The sequence below is a fragment of the Danio rerio genome, chromosome 6, assembly GCF_049306965.1.
Source record: "Danio rerio strain Tuebingen ecotype United States chromosome 6, GRCz12tu, whole genome shotgun sequence".
NCBI classification, from domain to species: domain Eukaryota; kingdom Metazoa; phylum Chordata; class Actinopteri; order Cypriniformes; family Danionidae; genus Danio; species Danio rerio.
In genome coordinates, this window is record NC_133181.1 from 19,782,223 (window position 1) to 19,802,280 (window position 20,058).

A 20,058-nucleotide genomic window follows, 5' to 3' on the forward strand; every position below is an offset into this window, starting at 1 on the left:
TCTACTTTTATCATTTAAAAAAAAGATTAAAGGAAATACAGTTTTACAAAGCTTTTTAACAAATTTGCTTCATGTTTTTTTTTTTTTAGAATATTCAGGTTTTGCACATCAGTTTTTGCAAGAATTCTGAATTTGTTTATTAAGCTTTATGTTAACACAGCTGTGCATTTAACAGAGCCTAGTTGCGCCATCTGGTGGTTAGGGAGAAGTCTCTGGAATGACTCATTAACAGGTGGTAAAGGTCATTCTGGGTGGGTACCTAATGAATACCTACTGTATGTAATCATTTTTAATGACAGGAAAGGTTTACATGTGTCTGGCAGATTTAAATGTTGATAGATAGGTATACTGTATGATACTTATCATCTCACAGTCAGTACTAAATAAAATAAGGACTTTCAGATTTGACTTACACTTTGGTCTTCAGTTGCTCCTATTAAGGTCAGTCACATAGTTTGTGCGTTGTTTTTATAAGGGTATGTGAAATCACCTGAAGTATTAACTATATATATAAAAGTTTGGTCACCCCTCATAATTGCAAGTCATCGCCTGCTGGTCTTTCAAAGCAGTCATTTTATTTGAATATATTTTATACCTTATAGAAAAAGCAAGATTTTCGTTCTGACATACCATTTATTTAATTAACAGATGCAATACAATTTAAATCATAACAAAAACAGACAGGTGCAAAAATTTGGGCATCCCAAGAGAATAATAATAACAATATTTTGTAGAGCCACCTTTTGCTGAAATAACAGCCGGTTGATGCTTTTTATAGCCAAGGACAAGTCCCTGAATTCTTGCTGAAGGCATTTTGGACCATATTTCTTAGCAAAATTTTTTAGTCAGGTGTGATGGATGTCGACCGTGAACGGGCCTTTTTAATCAATCCATAGATTTCTGATGATGTTCAAGTCTGTGGACTGAGATGGCCATTCTATTACATTGTATCGTGTCTGATGTCTCATACAGACTAGCAGAGATTTTGTAGCTGCCTGTCGCTCTACTGCAAACGCATGTCTGTGTAGGTATATACAGAACAAATACAATGGGCCTCTGAGCAAGCAGAGAGAGGATCCCTTGAGCTCTACTGGCGCACCTATTGGCTGTCGCTGAAGAAAGTTACTCTTCATTTGCGTAAAGTTGAAGGATTTTCAACCTTGTTGCATCGCTCGCAGTGCCCACCTGGTCGCCAACGGTCGCTGTCACTCGCGTAGACAGAGGTTGCTGGAAGTTGCTGACTCTCCGTTGAAATGAACGGTTGCTTGTCGCTTTGCTTCTGTGAGTCGCTTGTAGTGTGAATGAGGTTTGAGTATGAATTCCTTGGTAGATCTGGAACTGTGCTTTGGGTCATTGTCCTGCTGAATAATCCAACATTGGTGAAACTTCAACCTCTTAAATGATTCCTGAAAAGTCCAGTGTTGACCAGCTTTAGGGTCCTCTCAAATCAATTTTGTGTTGTAATCAATCAGCATTGAATGACTACAGGTTTTGAAATCCACACAAAACAGAGGGTGCATAGCCTATTTTTCACTTTCTCAATACTGCTAAACTGTATTTCTCTCTAAAAAACATGACAATATCTTGCTTTGTCAAGAAACCGAATGGCATAGCACTGCAATGTTCTGTTATAAAGAAAGAGCACATTGCAATACAGCTACAGAGGGGTGTCCAAACCTTTTCATACTGTATAGGGTAAAAATAAACTGTACTCGTACTCATAATCTTCTTTAGCTTTATGTCCTGAAATGCCCAGTTTATGGTTTATGGATTATTTTTTTAATGCTATGCATGGTCTTGTCATTATATTGCTTTCTCTAAACCAGTTGAGTTTATTTAGAGCAATGGCAGATTGTTACTTTAGAACTCGCTTAGTCTTATGAAATGTAAACATGGACAATATGTACTTTTTATTATCATAATATCCAACAACCTCTGTAACTGTGGTATGTATTTTGCCGACATGTGTACTTGCCTTATGTTAGCACAATGTTTTGAAGAATGTTCAAATACAGAAAAATAAGCAATTATAAATGGGCCGTGTCCTGTGTCACTATGCTAATGATTTCATACACATCAACCTTGTGTTGGTTTATTAGACTGCAGGGAGCAGCATTGTAAATAAATAAAAAACTTTTAAAATGTATTTAGTTAAACAGCACTGCTTCTTCCCCATGTGTTTAAGACTAAATTAGCTTAAAGAGGTCAACTGTAGCACAATAAACGCTCTGATGCTTTCGTGCTGTGCCACACTCAACAATTTGCAATTGCCTCTACGGTCTTGTCCTATAGGATGTAATTATGATGACAACTCCCATAATTCCACACTCAGTCACGGCATCATTAGACTACACCTTTGTTTGTTCTGAATATACTCACCCTCTAGCGGCAAAAACATATAGTGTGCCTTGAAAGTGACTTGATTATTTTTCAAGTGCTTTCATAAATGAGTGAATGAACATATGTATGTATGTATGTATGTATGTATATGTATGTATGTGTGTATATATATATATATATATATATATATATATATATATATATATATATATATATATATATATATATAGAGAGAGAGAGAGAGAGAGAGAGAGAGAGAGAGAGAGAGAGATGTATATATAGATGTATGTGTGTGTACACAATATTTATATATATATATATATATATATATATATATATATATATATATATATATATATATATATATATATATATATATATATATATATATATATTTATCTTTAATTGCTATTTATCGTATATCAGTTAATCATTAGCTCTTTATTAACTCAAAAACCCCTGCTTGGGAACCCTAATAAGTCTTGAACAATGACTGTACTTGCACTTTTTTGTGAGATTCTCTCTCTCTCTCTCTCTCTCTCTCTCTCTCTCTCTCTCTCTCTCTCTCCCTCAAATTCAAATTCAAAGAGCTTTATTGTCATGACTGTAAAACAAATCACAATGTTGCCAAAGCAATAACAAAATAAAGGACATTCATATTGATAAAAGAAATATAAGTAATAATAAACAAACACATATACATATAGTTATTTTATACATATATGTTGTCACAATAAACAAGTTAATAAAAAAAAAAGATTAACAAAAGTATATAATAATAAATGGTAAGGACAGAGAGCTTTAATAAGGGATAAGGGGGTTCAGCCTTTTTCTCTCATATGGTGGCATGAGGACACGTACTGTGCTGCTAGGTGGAGACACTTTTCATTTTCTCCCAAAATATAATGAAGTTTCTCCGTATTTGTGGTGTGCTGGAATTGTGGTAGAATCAGAGACATTTGTGTGAAGTAAGCTCTCTCTCTCTCTCTCTCTCTCTCTCTCTCTCTCTCTCTCTCTCTCTCTCTCTCTCTCTCTCTCTCTCTCTCTCTCTCTCTCTCTCTCTCTCTCTCTCTCTCTCTCTCTCTCTCTCTCTCTCTCTCTCTCTCTCTCTCTCTCTCTCTCTCTCTCTCTCTCTCTCTCTCTCTGGAACTAGACATGGAGAAAGCACAATAATTTCATGACAGGAAGCTTTTATTCTATTAGATTTTATTGGCTATTTTGATTATAGTGGAATTATAATAGACAGATTGGATCATTATTGTGATTTCCGGAGCAACACTGAAGCATGTGTTAAATGTTGTTGAACACTGTTATAGCTGATTTTAGTCAACCATCCATGAAATATTCATCCATTTTTAAAAGTGGACGTTTTTGATGTGAGGGTGTGTTTATAATGTTTGGCTATGGTCAGGCCTTTGAAATGGAAACTCTTTGAACTCTTTGAAAGGAAAATTTTTCTCATGCATTACGTCTTGAGGCATTGTTGGATTAGATATTCTCCTGTTCCTTCATTAATGTTTTGGAAAGAATATAGTAAATGATTTTAAAACTAGGGATAAAAAACTAAACAATGACTCCCATTTTTAGATTTGTAGATCAAGAAAGTGCAAGTAATCGTCTAGATTGGAAGATTAAATAGAATGTGTATAAAATAAATTACAATTCTGTCATCATTGCTCACCATCATAAATATATATCTGAATGATTTTCATTTTTCGTGGGATAGAAAAGTAAGCCGAATGCTTAAAGTGGATGGCGACGACCGAAGGCTCTCATGCTCCATAACATGAATAAAATTATAATAAAACCAACTCTTGATATTATCAGCTAATATTACAGTACACTGATGTTAAAAGCACCCTCTGTGTTTACCTTCAGCATGTCACTGTTTTTCAATTAAATAACTCCAGATGTATATAGACAAAAGCATGGTATAGTAGCAATTTATTTTTATTTTATTTTTGTCTCAAAAGTAACAAACCTGACATTTTTTTCTTAAAGAGCAAATATTTCTCCTTTTTCAAGATTTAAAATAAGTCTTCAGAATGTGTCTGTAAAGTTTCAGCTCAAAACATCTGTCAGATTATTGTACCTTTCAGAATATTGGATTATTTTGCTCTGAACACAGTGTAGCTGTTTTTGTGGCCTTTGCCTTTAATGCTGGTTCTCCCCACTCATTATTTCCATGTGCCTATCAGAATGTGCCTCAATCTCAACCTCGGCTGCGTAAGATAAACAGCACAATGACAGACATGAAGGAAGCAGATCTCACGTAACGATTGTGAGAAATACTACAGTAAGAAATATCCCAATGATTATTTGATGTATTTGTTGTGGAGTTGCAACGATGAGTCACACACAATAGCTATGTTTCATCCAAATATTTTTATGCACATTTCGGATATGCGCATAAAAAACGGTTGATGGAAATGTCAAGATGTTCATCAATTTTGAAAATGTGCATAAAAAAACATATTGGCCTAACTGAGTAGGATAAACTTGTTATTCGATAAGAAAAAAATGCACCTAAACTATGATGGAAACACTTTTACCAAATAAGTTCCACTATGCGCATTAAAAAAAGTCATGTGACTTTGTTACAAGAGATTATGTGATGATAAAAATGTGTGCTAGTGGATAAACCAGCAGGCTGAGCACACTGTAAAACTTCTAAAGTGTTGTTTTGTTCATTCTAAAACATCTTACTGTTTAAGTATTCATGCACACACACACACACACACACACACACACAGTGTGTGAGTTTAACTTCGCACTGTTTTTGCATGCAAATGTGACAGGATGCACGTTAACATCCACTGCTGTTTGATTTAACGTTCACAAACCGTGATTGAAGCAACTTCTTTTACAATTGTACTGACACGCGGCTGTGGTGATGAAGTAAAGACGGTAAAATCTCTTTAATTCATTACTGACGTGCTCTATTTTGAAAAGGTTTTAAACTTGTGAAACTAAATTTTGATCATGTTTGATGATGATTGATCACAGCGAGCTGAACAAATCTTTTAATTCCAGTTGCTTTTCGCACATCTTGTCTTGATTATACTTGTTACTACAGAGGCATGTTAATATGCGGCTGTCAATCAAATTGGTGGGCGGGGACATCGCACTGTGACATCACTTTGTAGTGGGCCTCAAAATGGGAGGGGAATTTGATCCTATTTTAACGTCAGGAAATAAAAAAAAGAGAACTACTGTGTTTCTATCACTCCGAAATGACTCTGGACACACTATACCTCCACACAGTTCTTTCCAAACAGCTCCCAAAAGATGATTTTTATCATAGGTGCCCTTTAACACCCTGTCTATACCAGATGCAAACTGTATGCTGATGTTCTAACCTCTACAACTTGAGATTTTTAAAGACTGCAGAACTGTCATTGGAAACCAATGATCTACTGTATAACAAAGAAACCTGTAGCATTCTGAAATGTCATGGGATAACATTGTTTTACCAAGGCAATTAAAGAATATGGAAATTTTAACTGTGCTGTAGTCTCCTATTCTGACTCAATACCTTTCAGTGTTTTTCCGACTCAATTCCTTAACTCCTTTTTTCTCTCTGTTTCTGTTTTTTTTTTTTCTCCGAGTAGGATCCTAGGAGCAAGCACAAATTTAAGATCCACACTTATGGCAGTCCCACATTCTGTGACCACTGTGGGTCTCTTCTATATGGACTCATACACCAAGGAATGAAATGTGACTGTAAGTATAAAACAAAGCCTTTTTTAATGTATTGGTTTTATTATTATTGAAGTATTTATTGATTGGGGTGGTTATTTAAGGTCTTTGGTCGCCTCCATCTAGAGCTGCGCGATTAATCGAATCGAATCACAATCTTAATTTAAAACGTTTCGATTAGCTAATTGCAAGGAGCTATGATATAAAATATATATGTATTATTTAATTTTTCCCACCCTGAGCAAATGCCGTCTGTGTGTGTTTGCCTTACTAGCCAATTGAGTGAGCACACTTATGCTCTGCCCAATCAGAATTACTCAGTCGAACTATGCAGAACACCCACAATAAAAAATAAAACATACAGAAAAGCGTGGACAATTTGGATAATTGCGTCTGCTGTCACAGAAGCATTATTAGACGAGTTAATATCAAAGAAAAACAGGACATTGATAACATGGAAATATTTTGGTTTCAAAGTCACAGACGCCAAACAAAAAAGGGTCATTTTTAAGAGCTGTCGCAGAATTGTTGGAACTGCTGTCAGATTATTGACCTGAAGCTTAACTACAAAATTAAATCGCAAATCAAATCGCAATCGCATTATCTGTCAGAAAAATTGCTTTTAGATATTTTCCCCAAATCGCACAACCCTACCTCTGTCTCCATGCTAATATAAGAGGCATTTATTTTATTTATTATTAAAATCTGTTTGTGTTCACAGCCTGTGATATGAATGTCCATAAGCAGTGTGTGATGAATGTGCCAAGCCTTTGTGGAACGGACCACACAGAGAGACGGGGACGCCTTTACATGAAGATTGAGGTGATTGGCGACAAAATGCATGTCACAGGTAAGTTTCTCTTTTTTTAATATGGCCAACAATTTAACGGTGTAAATTATGTTTATGGCTCCTTTATTCCTCTATATACTTGTTGCCATATCCCATATCTAGATAGCAATAACTTTTACCTCTCAAATCACTGATCTGTTCTTTTCAGTAAAAGCACTTGCTCTAGGCTACAAACACGCAACTTATCCTTATGTAACTCACAGTCCAATTAAATATACCATTTCCATTATTTCTGTTAAATGATTAGCTTTTTTCAAAATACAACTCACTATCTTTATAAACTGTTCTCTCCCTGGGAACATTTTGACTAATAATTCAAGTTAGCACTTTTGCTGACTTCCACATTGCTGCTCATTCTTGCTAGATAGACCTGGCACCACCCCACTGATGTCTGTCTGCAAACCTAGCAAAAAACATAGTTCCCACTATTCTTCTTTTCCTCAGTTCAACATTTGTAGCAATGTGCTTTTCTGCTCAGAATGACACAAATACCAATTACTGTATCTCTGTTCAAATGTTCGAAAGGTGTTGCTCTGAGATCTATATTACATGTTATATTAAATATGGTTTATTTTGTGGATTATTAACTTTAGGCTGTGATTTAATAACTATAGGCATCTGCTTTGTCACATCTTTCATTAGCACACACTCAACCTTTACTGCTATGCAGATGACATGCAACTGTTTGTTCTGTTCACGAACTCCAATCTTATTGCTTCCACTAATGCCATCAGGGGTTAAATGCCATGAGTTGCAAAAAGGTGGTACCTTTGGTGTACAGCGTGAAATCAACAAAAACACAGAAAACAAAGTTCATGCGCTTACAAATTACAAACAAGCTATCATTTTATTAACTGAAGTCTATTTCTTCCACAATAACAACCAGACATTTTGCTTAATGCCACTTATTTTGCAGCTCATTCACTATGAAAGGTAGGTGTTCTGGTCAGTTCCAGCTCTTCCACATTTTAGTGACAACAGTTTTTTTTTTTTTGCCATTAAATTGTCACATAACTTTGTGTTAGCTATAACTTTGTTTTTTGAAATTTTCAGACAGGTTTAGGTCAGGAATTTGGGCTGGCCATTTTAATATTTCAATGTTTTCTGCTTCAAAAAATAACATTAACTGTTTTACTGTGTGACAGAGAGCGTTGTACTCAAAATCGCTGGCTGGTTGTGCAACGAACACAGGAAAAGAACTGTATGTTGTTGAAGAAACATCTAATTAAATATTTGCATTTTCTCTGTCGGGGCGAGGCAGTGGCGCAGAAGGTAGTGCTGTCGCCTCACAGCAAGAAGGTCGCTGGTTCGAACCTCGGCTCAGTTGGCGTTTCTGTGTGGAGTTTGCATGTTCTCCCTGCCTTCGCGTAGGTTTCCTCCTGGTGCTCAGATTTTCCCCACAGTCCAAAGACATGCGGTACAGTTGAATTGGGTAGGCTAAATTGACCGTAGAGTGTGTGTGTGTGAATGTGTGTGTGGATGTTGCCCAGAGATGGGTTGCGGCTGGAAGGGCATCCGCTAAGTAAAAACGTGCTGAATAAGTTGGCGGTTCATTCCGCTGTGGCGACCCCGGATTAATAAAGGGACTTAGCCGACAAGAAAATGAATTAATTTTCTCTGACAAATAGTTGTACAAGAAGCCTAACTTTTGCTGCAATAGACATACTCCTCCATCTTTCACTTACTTCATCACACATTTTGTGTTCAGTGTTTTAATAGTTTAATGATGACTAGTTAAATCCTTCATTAATAGATTCTGCTTAGCAGACCAATAAGTCTGAAATGTATAAATGGAATTAAATTTTGGGCAGTGGAAACTGCATGTGAGGCAACTAAGATACCATATGAGTATTATAGCTGCTTGAATGCAGGCATCCATTCAGGTGAGTGCTTAGAAGATAAGATAGCACTCACCATTCAACTGGTGATTCAGGGTTGTAGTTGTCAAGACATAATAAGCTCTATTTTAACAATCTAGGCGCAAAGTCTAAAGCACATGACACAAAAGCATAAATGGTAAGTCCGAATCCACTTTTGCTGTTTTAAGGACGAAAAATATGGTTTGCACTGTGACGCATGGTCTAACAGCGTTGTGCTTATCCTCTTAATGAGTTGTGGGTGGCGCGAAGCAGTAGGTAGTGCTGTCGCCTCACAGCAAAAAGGTCGCTGGTTGGAGCCTTGGCTCAGTTGGCGTTTCTGTGTGGAGTTTGCATGTTCTCCGTGCGTTCGTGTAGGTTTCCTCCGGGTTCCTCCGGGTGATCCAAAGACATGCTGTACAGGTGAATTGGGTAGACTAAATTGTCCGTAGTGTATGAGTGTTTTGTATACACTGAAAACATCCATCAGCGTATATATTTAATTTTGTTAAGCTCAAAGATTTGTTTCAAAACAATTTTTTCAATTCAGTTCTAATATTCAGCAAACAAATAAATGAAAAAAATAATAGTTATATCCAAACACACGTCTTACTCTTATTTCCCATATGGTCCAAAAACTGACAGGTGGACAAATCTAAGCTTGTTTTATTAAAACAAGTATAAATATGCGTATAATAAATAATAATACTTATAATAATATTATATAAAAGCAAGTTGTCATGAATAAACTGAAAAAAACCTGCAATTATGAAGGCATGGAGCTAGTGGTTTTTATATTTATGTAGAAAATAATAATTTTCTACATAAATATAAATATTTTCTTAATAATAGTAATATTTTAATTGTTCAATTCATTTTTTTTTTTGTAGAGATATTTGCTTATTGTTGAACGTCCTATATGTATTAAGCAATGTGTAAGTGTTTAAGGCGCATAACTAACATTCTCTGCTTTGGACTTTAGACATGCATTCTGTTTTAGTTCTTCAAAACAGCAACGTGCCAAAAGTGTTCCTTAACACACCTCCTTTTTAGATCAGAACACCCATGGGTCCACAAAAAGGCACAAATGGATTTACTATTTAAACATTGTGGCGCAAAACGTAAAAATTAGGCTTGCATTGGTCTGAAAATAGCAACAAATCGCTCCAAACAGGTCTTGCGCCCTATTACGCTGGGTGTATGATAGGACCCAATGTCTCTGTTCCCACATTGAGGGAACAATGGATACACGCATACATAACTGAGACAATCTGAGACATTGGTCAGTAGGGGTGTGAACCTACACTGGACTTATGGTTCAGTTCGGTTAGGATTATCGATTCAGTTCAATTCGATATCTCAATGCATAAAGTTGCATTGGCAATGGTTTCAACACACAATTTTATGTTTGACTTTACAACACAAGAATATAGTTTTGTATTTTAATACAAGCAGTCAGATATATGAACTGTACCGTTACCTGCTCAAAGAAAACACTCTTTTTGAATGCATCAAATAAAACTCAAGTACATGCACAGAAGACAACATGAGCATTTATAACAAATAAACAAATGTAAATAGTAATTCCCTTTGCTTTTTGTAAACTCATTTGATTAGCCATTGGGTTCATACACTCAACAGAAAGGAGTGTGATTGGCTCTATCCATCAGCAATGTTCACTGAGCTGTAACACGAACACTGAAGAAAATCCATGATTATCACTGCTGATCCATGATAAACGCGGTGAAGAAAACTAGCTCCGCAGACATGCTCACAAGTATCACTGTTACAACCAAGAGAGGAGAATAAATGTTAACACACGTCAGCAGGTCAAAAGTCCAGAAATGAAGTTTACAGCTTTCATTTTCTCCCTATCAATAAAGTAGTTGCTCCTGGGTTTAGCTGTAACTTCAGTTTCAGTGAACATCTGTGCCAGCAAACTCACAAGCACTGAATTGTGCACAGTAACTGCTTTTTTTGTAGTTTTATTTACTCACGCTCCCCTTCTTCACCATAATAGGCAACCGCGCGTGTATGCAACATAGGGTCATTATGTAAATGTAGCCCTATAAACGTTTCTGGAAACTGCGAATTGTGTAGCCAAAGGTACGTATGGCTGCATTTCATTTTTTAAATAAACTTTACAGGGTGATATGACGCCATTCCTTTTCGCGCTTATCAGCTGACCGATTACCTCTGTATGGACTGCTTTCCCGCTGTTTAGGGAAGTGGGTGAAAGGGTCAATCAATATAATTGGGTAGGTTTAGGGAAGGAGGAGGGTGGGTCAGTCGATTGGTCAGTCAGTCAAACAGTCAGTCAACAGCAGCCTCTGGTGGGTTTACGCGAGTAAAGCAGGCGCGATTGGCATTCGTGAGAGAAATTTGAGATCTCAAAAAGCTAATACAGCAGACTCGGCGATTCGTGAAAACATATAATGCAAAACAAAACGTACGCCATGTACGTATTTTGCGATCTTCAGAAATGTATATAGAAGTACTTTTGCAGAATGAGCCTGGATAGCATGTATCCCATATAAGATAAATGACTTCTGTATGTAATAACCAGGTTATGATCTCATGCTGAACTGATACAGAATTGACACAGCATCGCAGTGCATCAAAGAAACATTTCATTTTGACACAGTGGAATCTGCACCAAACCATCTGAACATCGATAGCACCACTGAGATTGCACAGAATTTAGTTTAGTTTAGTTTAGGTCAAAACTTTGTTAATCCCCTTGGGGCAATTCATTCTGACATGGTGGTGCTTCACATATACATTATTGTTCACAATAAACATTAACACTGAACATCAAGTACACACACACGCATACACAAAAATAGATAACAATAATAATAACTAATAACAATAATAACCTATCGATTAACTACATTTATTACGTAACCGAATTGCTTCAGCCACAAAAGTAAATTTATAACCATTTGTAGAACATCTTATCGCCCTTAAATGTCACCCAAGGGGTATCCACTCAAAATATCTGCTCAAGGGGTGGGTGGTGTCTCCTAGTATTTTATGTGCCATCCTCAACACCTGCTGTTAGTAATAGTATGCCAGACTTTGCAGGGGAACTCCTAAAATATTTTTAGGCTAAAAAGGACAAAATACTTTCAATAAATTAATTGTAAAAAGTCTTTAAAATACCTTTCTCTACATTAAAAAAGTTGAGTATCTGCAATAAAGACTGAATTTTACAATTTTGTTGTCAATGATTGTTCCTAGGTACCTATATTCCTCCACAACCTCGACCTTTGTGTCATTTATGACCACCCTTTAGAGAGCGGGTGTTTTTTGCCAAAGTTAATGAGTGTGAACATGCTACTCAACCAGTGGCTAAATGTACAGTAACACATGAGACTGGTGATGGCAACAATTTTCTATTACCAGTGCATGATGAGAACTGGGTAATGTCCCCAACAGTGTCACCAAATATGGTGGCCTGAAGTTGTGCAAATTTATTTCTTGATGCCCACAATGTCAATTATTGATCTTCATGGCCTGTAGAGTTAAGATGGTCACTTTATGCAGTTCTTGCCTCAACCTACAACAGGAGCTGTTATTTTTAATATTCAAGGATGGTGATTATGGAAATGCTTTGGACAGGAGCCTGAGACAATCCTAATGCTGCTATGGACATCTGATCTAACCAACAACAATAACAGCTAATCCTACTTCATTGTTGTTTTAGCCATTTCATTTCTGCATTTAATAAGCACTGATTTATCTATCTCTCTCTCTCTCTCTCTCTCTCTCTCTTTCTCTTTCTCTCTCTCTCTCTCTCTCTCTCTCTCTTTCGTTCTCAATGTCTTTAAATGGTAGTCAATACTTAACTCTAGAGAAAAGTTTTAACTTTACTTCACTTTGTTAATTTTTGAGAGGTGTCTACGATTATTAGGTCTTTCAAATGGTTTAACATCCCAGATTATTTTATACTATTCTTATTTACCTGAGGCTCAAATACAATAACTTCTGATTCACTTGAATTTAGGCATAAGCAATTTGAAGACATACAAGATCTAATGTCATCCAGATATGCAAAACAAGTTCTCAGATCTTAGCTAGACTGACATTCCCAAAAGCAGCACACAAGACAGCACTAAACCGCCACTAAATACAGCATATCACACAGTGGGTGAGGCAGAATGAATCACAAATTAAGAACTCTTCAGAGGGATTGGCTGGCTCAGAAGTGAGCTGTTGAATGTGTCTATGTGGGTGGCTTAAAAACTATTTGCTATAGTAGTGACCAGGGCTTAATTTGTGCTGGAACACATTTTACCGATTCCCCCTCCTCACCCATCCTCCTCCCTGGTTTACTTTTACCTGCATCCGCAACTCCCCAAAGTCTTTACTTTCATCCACGACTGATTCGTTACCCTAATCTGTTCCGGGATCTCGCAATTTACAAATTAAGGACTGGGAGTGACCCTGCATGCAGATTCCACTCACCAAATGTTATTGGCCATTAGGGGATTCTGCCTTGGAGACCAATCACAGACCAGTTATTATGAACTGTGATTGATCTCCTAAGCAGAATCCAGTAATGTTGTCATGGCATAATTTGTAGGAAACATAATGTTTCCTATTAGTCCCAAATAAATTAAAGCATCTTTCATCAATAATATGAACTTTAGATCAGTTCTCTAGTTTAGCAACTCAAGCTTTTTGATTCTTACTGGGGGGGCAATGAACATAGAGGTTGCGTAATACAAGCCACTCAGAAATGAGCTTTGGTCCGGTCAGTGAACAGATTGTTGTCAGTCCATTGGTATTCTGAGGCTGTGACTATGTTGCTGTGCTGCTAAGAATCTGCAATCTATAGTTGCAGTTGTGTTAGGAATATTATAGATTATTCTCATACTCTGTGCTATGTTATCACTAGTCTAAAAAATTATATTTGGTGTGTATACCATCTGTGCTCATTATAACAGTGTATTATAACAGTGTTGTCATTCAAAGAGCCTGAAGGCCTCGGTCTTCAGATCCCTATGCTCAGAGTCTGGAGTGCTGGAGCTGCACCTGCACAATCAGCCTGATTATAACGTGCCAGCTAACTGCGCACACACACACACACACACACACACACATGCAGCTGCAGTGTGATTTAGTCTGTGTGACGTTCACTGGCTGAGGAAGAAAATGCCATTAGCAGAATGTCAGACTGATGAGTTCAGGAATAGATCACAGGCTGCATTCACACTCACTGTGTGTGAGCGCATGCGTATATGTGCATACTGTATAGAAAGCAGGATTTGCTTGTTTGTCTGTGCATATGTTTATTTGTCTTTATGAGTATGGCCATGCATCTGTGTAAGTACATGCTAATGTAAAGAAGATGCTGATGATGTGGTAAGCTACATCTGTCAAGTCAAAATTCAAGTATATGTTTTCATAGAATGTTTCACAATATGCATTGTTTTAAAGCAGCTTTAGAGAAAGCCATGATATGAATGTTTAGAATAGCATTAAGGCTTCATGCCTTGTAGATTAAATCTTGTAAGTAAAATAATGCGCATTTTGTAATGGCACAAGTGATCAAGCAAGAGTATATGCTGTACAATATACATACTGTTTCCATGTACTGGGTGCATATACATTTGTTTAACAACACTAAATGATCAGATGTGCTCCAATATTAGGCACGTTCAAATCAAGACTCAAAACACATCTGTTTAGCTGTGCCTTTACTAAATAATCACTGTGCTACATTTGACAGATCACATTATTTTCTCTTTCTTTTTCATTCTTTTATAACCTGTTTAAACAAATTTTAATCTTTTTAATCTCATTTTAAATGTTTTTTATTCTTATACACTTGTTTATTTTATTCCTCTTTATGTAAAGCACTTTGAATTGTCACTGTGTTTGAAATGTGCTGTATAAATAAACTTGCCTTGCCTTAATAAGATGTGTAGGGACTGAAGACACCAAGTGATGAAGTGTTTTAGGTGCAAACCTGTCCCATTCTGCAAACAACTCTTAAGGTGTGCAACAGTACAGGGTCTTCGTTGTCGCAATTTGTGCCTCAAAATTTACCACAGAGTCTCTATTAGAGACAAGTCAGGATTGCAGGCAGGCCAGTCAAGTACCTGTACCCTCTTCCTTTGAAGCCAGGACTTTGTAATGTGCAGAATGTGGTTTTGCATTATCTTGTTGAAATATGCATGGGCAGCCTTGGAAAAGAAGGCAGCATATTGTGCTCCAAAATCTCTGGGCTCTATTTTGACGGTCCATGAGCAGAGCGCAAAACACAGGGCGCAAAAGCTTTCAGGGTGTGTCAGAAAGCATTTTTGCTAATTTAAGGGATCTAAGGGAAAATCCGCTTTGCATTGTGGCGCATGGTCTAAAAGGGTTGAGTTTATTTTCTTAATGAGTTATAGGTGTGTTTTGAGAATAAACCAATTAGAGTCTCATCTCCCATTACCTTTAAGAGCCAGCTGCGTCGCACCATAAGCGCATTCGCTATTTACTGGACGTAAAGTAAGTCTAAGTGGAAAAAATTAGCATTTCACTAGCAAACAGTTAACAGTTTTTTTTAACAGAAAACTGTTAAACAGAGCATCTACTGCTGAGAATGAGAGATAATGGGTCTACTTTCACGTTCACTCTTGGATAGGGAAACCTTCACAGACATCAATTAGTCTATAAATAATTAATTGCGTTTGTTAAGCACAAATATTCGGTTCAAAACTATTTCTAAATTCAGTTCTAATTTCCAGCAAACGAATAAATGAACAATAATAACGAAGTGTGTTAAATCCTAAAAGTTATATCCTAAAACACATGCTGTGCCCTATATGGTCTAAAACCTGCAGGTGGGCAAATCTAAGCTTGTTTTTAATAAAACAAATATAAATATGGATATAATAAATAATACTGCTAATAATAATAACATTATACAAAGGCAAATTGTTATGAATGAACTGAAAAAGCCTCCCGAGATGAAGAAGGCATAAAAGCAGTGATTTTTCATATTTATGTAGGCTAGAAAATAATATGTTTTGTTATATTTTAATCCTTTATATTTATGTCCTATATCTAGTCTTATTATATCCTATATATATCCTTAATATTTAAATTTTTTAATGTAAAGATATTTGCCTGTTGCTCTCTTGTGCGTATTAAGCAGTGTGTAAGCGAGGCGCAAGTTTAGACCGGGTTAGTTTTGGTCTAATGAAAAATCTATTCTAGGGTGCTTTCACACCTACACTTTTGTTTCGAAACCTGCCTCGTTTGACCAGTTAGCGCGGTTCGTTTGGCATATGTGAACAGGGCAATCACACTCTGTTCCACGCCAAAGTAATCGCTCCGAGACTGCATGAGTGAGGTTGTCTCGGCTCAATTGAAACGAATCCTGAAGCGGTTCGATTGCAGTGAGAAAGCGATCTAATCCGAGCGTGGTTATATCACAGTGTTTTATAGATATGTAATAGGCATATGGCTATATGAATAGAGAATTATGAGTAGGCCGGGAAGTTTCACGAGTCTTCGGATGCCCGCAAATGAGTGATGATCTCCAGGTAATCTCACGTCTCCCTCCCGGTCCTCAAACAAGCATCGTCGCGCACCCTTCTCACCCCTCCCCACCGCATCTCTCCTCACACACGTCGCGCGCACCTTGTCAATCACCACCAAACCACCATCTCTCCTGACAGCTGAGCAGGACGCTGCAAAATAAACCCTGACACTCTGACCAATGTAAGGGGAGCTTACTCGCACGCGACTTGTTTTAGCTATTTTGGTCCGATTAGATACTTTGCAGTGTGAAAGAAATTGCTCCAAGAGCAAAGAGCAACAAGTGTGAAGGTGTGAAGGTGAAGGTGTGAACATTTGTAATCTCAGTTTCGGAACAACTGGATCGATTCACAGGTGTGAAAGCATCCTTAGTTTCTCAAAATAGCAACGCGCCAGCAGTGCACCTCAGAACGCCTTTCTTTTTAGACCAGAAAGCCTATGGGCTCACATGTATTTGCTAATGCCTATGGGCGCTAATGCATTTGCTATTTAAACAGCGTAGTGCAACGCCTCAAAACCACTCTTGCGCCAAGCTGAAACTAGCAAAAGACTATTGCGCCGCACCTTGCGCCACATTGCACCGGGTGTATGATAGGGCCCTCTATGTAGTTTTCAGCATTAATGGTGCTATCACAGAAGTGCAAGTTGCCTTTGACAAGGGCACTGACACAGCCCCATACAGTGACAGGCCTTTTTGGATTTGTTGCTGGTAAACAGTCTGAATGATTCTTTTCTTTTTTGGTCTGGAGCACATTTCTTACACAAAAATACCTGAAATACTGGTTTATCTGTCCACAGTACAGTTTTTCACTTTGTGATGGTCCATCCCAGTTGCCTTCTAGCCCAGAAGTCAACGGCACTTCTGGAGTTTGTAACAAAGGGCTTCCTTTAGGCACAGTACAGTTGTAACTGTAACTACAAATTGTGTTACTTGACAAAGGTTTGCCAAAGTAATCCTGACCCCATTTGGTGATCTCTGAAGGATCCTTGATGCACTCAAATTCCTCTAGTTTAAATCTCTTCTTATATTTCTTTGAGAAACTGTTTTTAAACATTTCAATAATTTTAAAATGTATTTCTTGATGTTGATCTTCTGCCCATCCTTGCTCCTAAAAGGCTAGACCTTTCGTGGATGCTGCTTTTGTACCAAATCGTAATTACAATCACCTGTTGACGTCACCCGTTTCAAATCACATCATTATTTATCCAATTCACCTGATCACTAGTCCTAAGCTGCTTTTTTCCCAACTCTTTTGTAATGTGTTGCAGGACTGAATGACAGTAAAGCATGTACAGTGCATCTGGAAAGTATTTAGCGCTTCACTTTTTCTACATTTTTTTTTAATGTTACAGCCTTATTCCAAAATTAATTAAATTCATTTATTTTCTCAAAATTCTACACATAATACCCCATAATGACAATGACAACAAAAACCTGAAAAATCACATGTACATCAGTATTCACAGCCTTTGCTCAATACTTTGTTGATACACCTTTGGCAGCAATTACAGCCTCAAGTCTTTTTGAATATGATGCCACAAGCTTAGCACACCTGTCTTGGGGAATTTTTGCCTATTCCTCTTTGCAGTACCTCTCAAGCTCTATAAGGTTAGATTGAAAGCGACGGTGTACAGCCATTTTCAGATCTCTCCAGAGATGTTCAATAGAATTTAGCTCTGGACTCTGGCTGGGCCACTCAAGGACATTCACCGAGTTGTTGTGAAGCCTCTCCATTGATATTTTGGCAGTATGCTGTGGGTCTTTGTCCTGCTGGAAAATGAATCGCCGCCCCAGTCTGTCAAGAGCACTCTGAAGCAGGTTTTCATTCAGGATGTCTATCCTGACTAGGCTTCCAGTTCCTGCTGCTGAAAAACATCCCCACAGCATAATGCTGCCACCACCATGCTTCACCAGCGGTGCCTGGTTTTCACCTGGCATTCACTCCAAAGAGTTCATGCTGTAAGCAGCAGAATAATCAGACAAATTAGGCTCTCCAATTACAGTACAGTGGCCTCTCAGAAAGGAGGGATATAGAAAGAACCTTCATATTAATTGTTTTAGACCCTTTAAGAAATTAGGTGATTTCTAAAATGTAGAGTATGTTATGGGAAAATGAAAGCGTGTTTTAACATTGGATGAATGTAAGACCACACGCATTAACATTAAACAGCCACTGGTTATGTTTCTGTCCACCTGTTGCATACAAATACTAAATGGAAATTGCAAGATCAGCATAAATTTTGAAAATGTGCATAAAAACTTTTTTAAAACTGCATAATTGAGCAAAATAAACCTTTTTTTTTATCTGATAAGAAATAAATGTGCATAAATTGAAACATTTACTGATTAAATTCCAGAATGCCCTTCAAAAAAGTCATGTGATTTTATTTTAACAGGCATAAATAGCCAGTTGCTTCTTTGGATAAAAACATAGCTACTGGCATTGAATGATGGGGCCTGGCTAATTGTTCCAGTTCATCCCAAAGGTGTTCATTAGGAGTTCAAGCCTGAGTTTTATATATAGGCCTATTAAATCTTACACAGCTGACATGGGGTTAAATCACAATCAGCTCAGTAGCTCCCGAGTTCATGAATCAGTATGTCATGTATTGGATTCAGGCACTAGTAATGACAAAGGAGTTGAGTTCAATACACATTGGGACACTGATGTTGACACAAGAACACCTGGGCATCACATGGGCATAACATAATAATTTAGTGGTAATGAAAAGCAAGAAACCATTTCATCTTTTGTGTGAATTATTTTCTAATAGGTCAATGGCCTATCATCAATTATTACTATTTCTACAACAAATCTGTCCATTTTCTGCAATAACAGCACTCGTACAGCCTCCTCACCTCTCTGTTTTACTCCACCCAAATACAGTGACAGCAGATCAATAAACTCACTACAGATTGACAAATAGTGTTGCTTTTGGACAACATAATGTACTTTTGAGGGATTTTTAGGTGAAAATGTAGTTGTTAAGATTTCAACTATGCAGTTTATTTATAAGAATAGTCCCTATTTTAAATATTTTTGATTTCGGAGATACAGCACATCAGCGTCCATCAGCCTATCATACTGAGCAGAGCAAATATGGTTGACGTTCCGCCACACAATAGCGACAGAGGCCGCATAATAATTAGAGGAGAAAAAACTCAGCAAAATTTTTAACTAAAGCTGATCAAATCATAGGAAAACTGATAAGTGACATTCTAAGTCTATCTCTCTCTTTTGTATGTTGTAGTGCTGTATTTATACCATAGTAATCTGGTAGCGTTTGCCTTGCTTTGGTTTTTTAGGGGTTAATAATTGTGATCTCACGATTGCAACAGAGAAATACTGGAAAATGTCTTTAGACTAATGGCATTCCATGGCGTTCAGCCTTATAATCTTAAAATGTGAGCAAAATCGTTTGTTTTGTCATCACTTTAGACATTACGCTAGAGAATCATTCAAAACTAGCTCTAAAGTGACGTTTGTGAAGTAGCAAAGGTTTCTGCTGTTCTGACGGTCAGCTGCAGACACCCTGTATTTGATTTTCTTTTTTATGTACACAATTATGCTGTCAAACTGTTGTATAAACACAATATCACACTCGTGCAGTGCAGTATGGCTGTATGTTGTCACTGGTGGGACACTAAAGCACTCAGCCTGCGGCCTCGAGTCGACGCATGTGCATAAATACAGCCATATTGTACTGCTACTCATGTGATATTTCTCATTTATACTTTAGTTATAATGAGGTTATATTATTTATACTATAATTATA

The 20,058-nt window shown here is 37.2% G+C and overlaps 1 protein-coding gene across 4 annotated transcripts in view; it reads left to right on the forward strand.

Annotated features, from left to right (window-relative positions):
- prkcaa (protein kinase C, alpha, a) overlaps window positions 1-20,058 on the forward strand; it is a 177,822-nt gene that overhangs the window by 106,321 nt on the left and 51,443 nt on the right. For all 4 annotated transcript variants that reach the window (XR_012407342.1, XR_012407341.1, XM_021476862.3 and 1 more), the window contains 2 exon segments: window positions 5,952-6,063; window positions 6,761-6,889. Coding sequence is in view for 2 of the 4 variants with exons in the window: in XM_021476862.3 (XP_021332537.1) it covers window positions 5,952-6,063; window positions 6,761-6,889 (241 nt within the window). In the remaining 2 variants the exon portion in view is untranslated.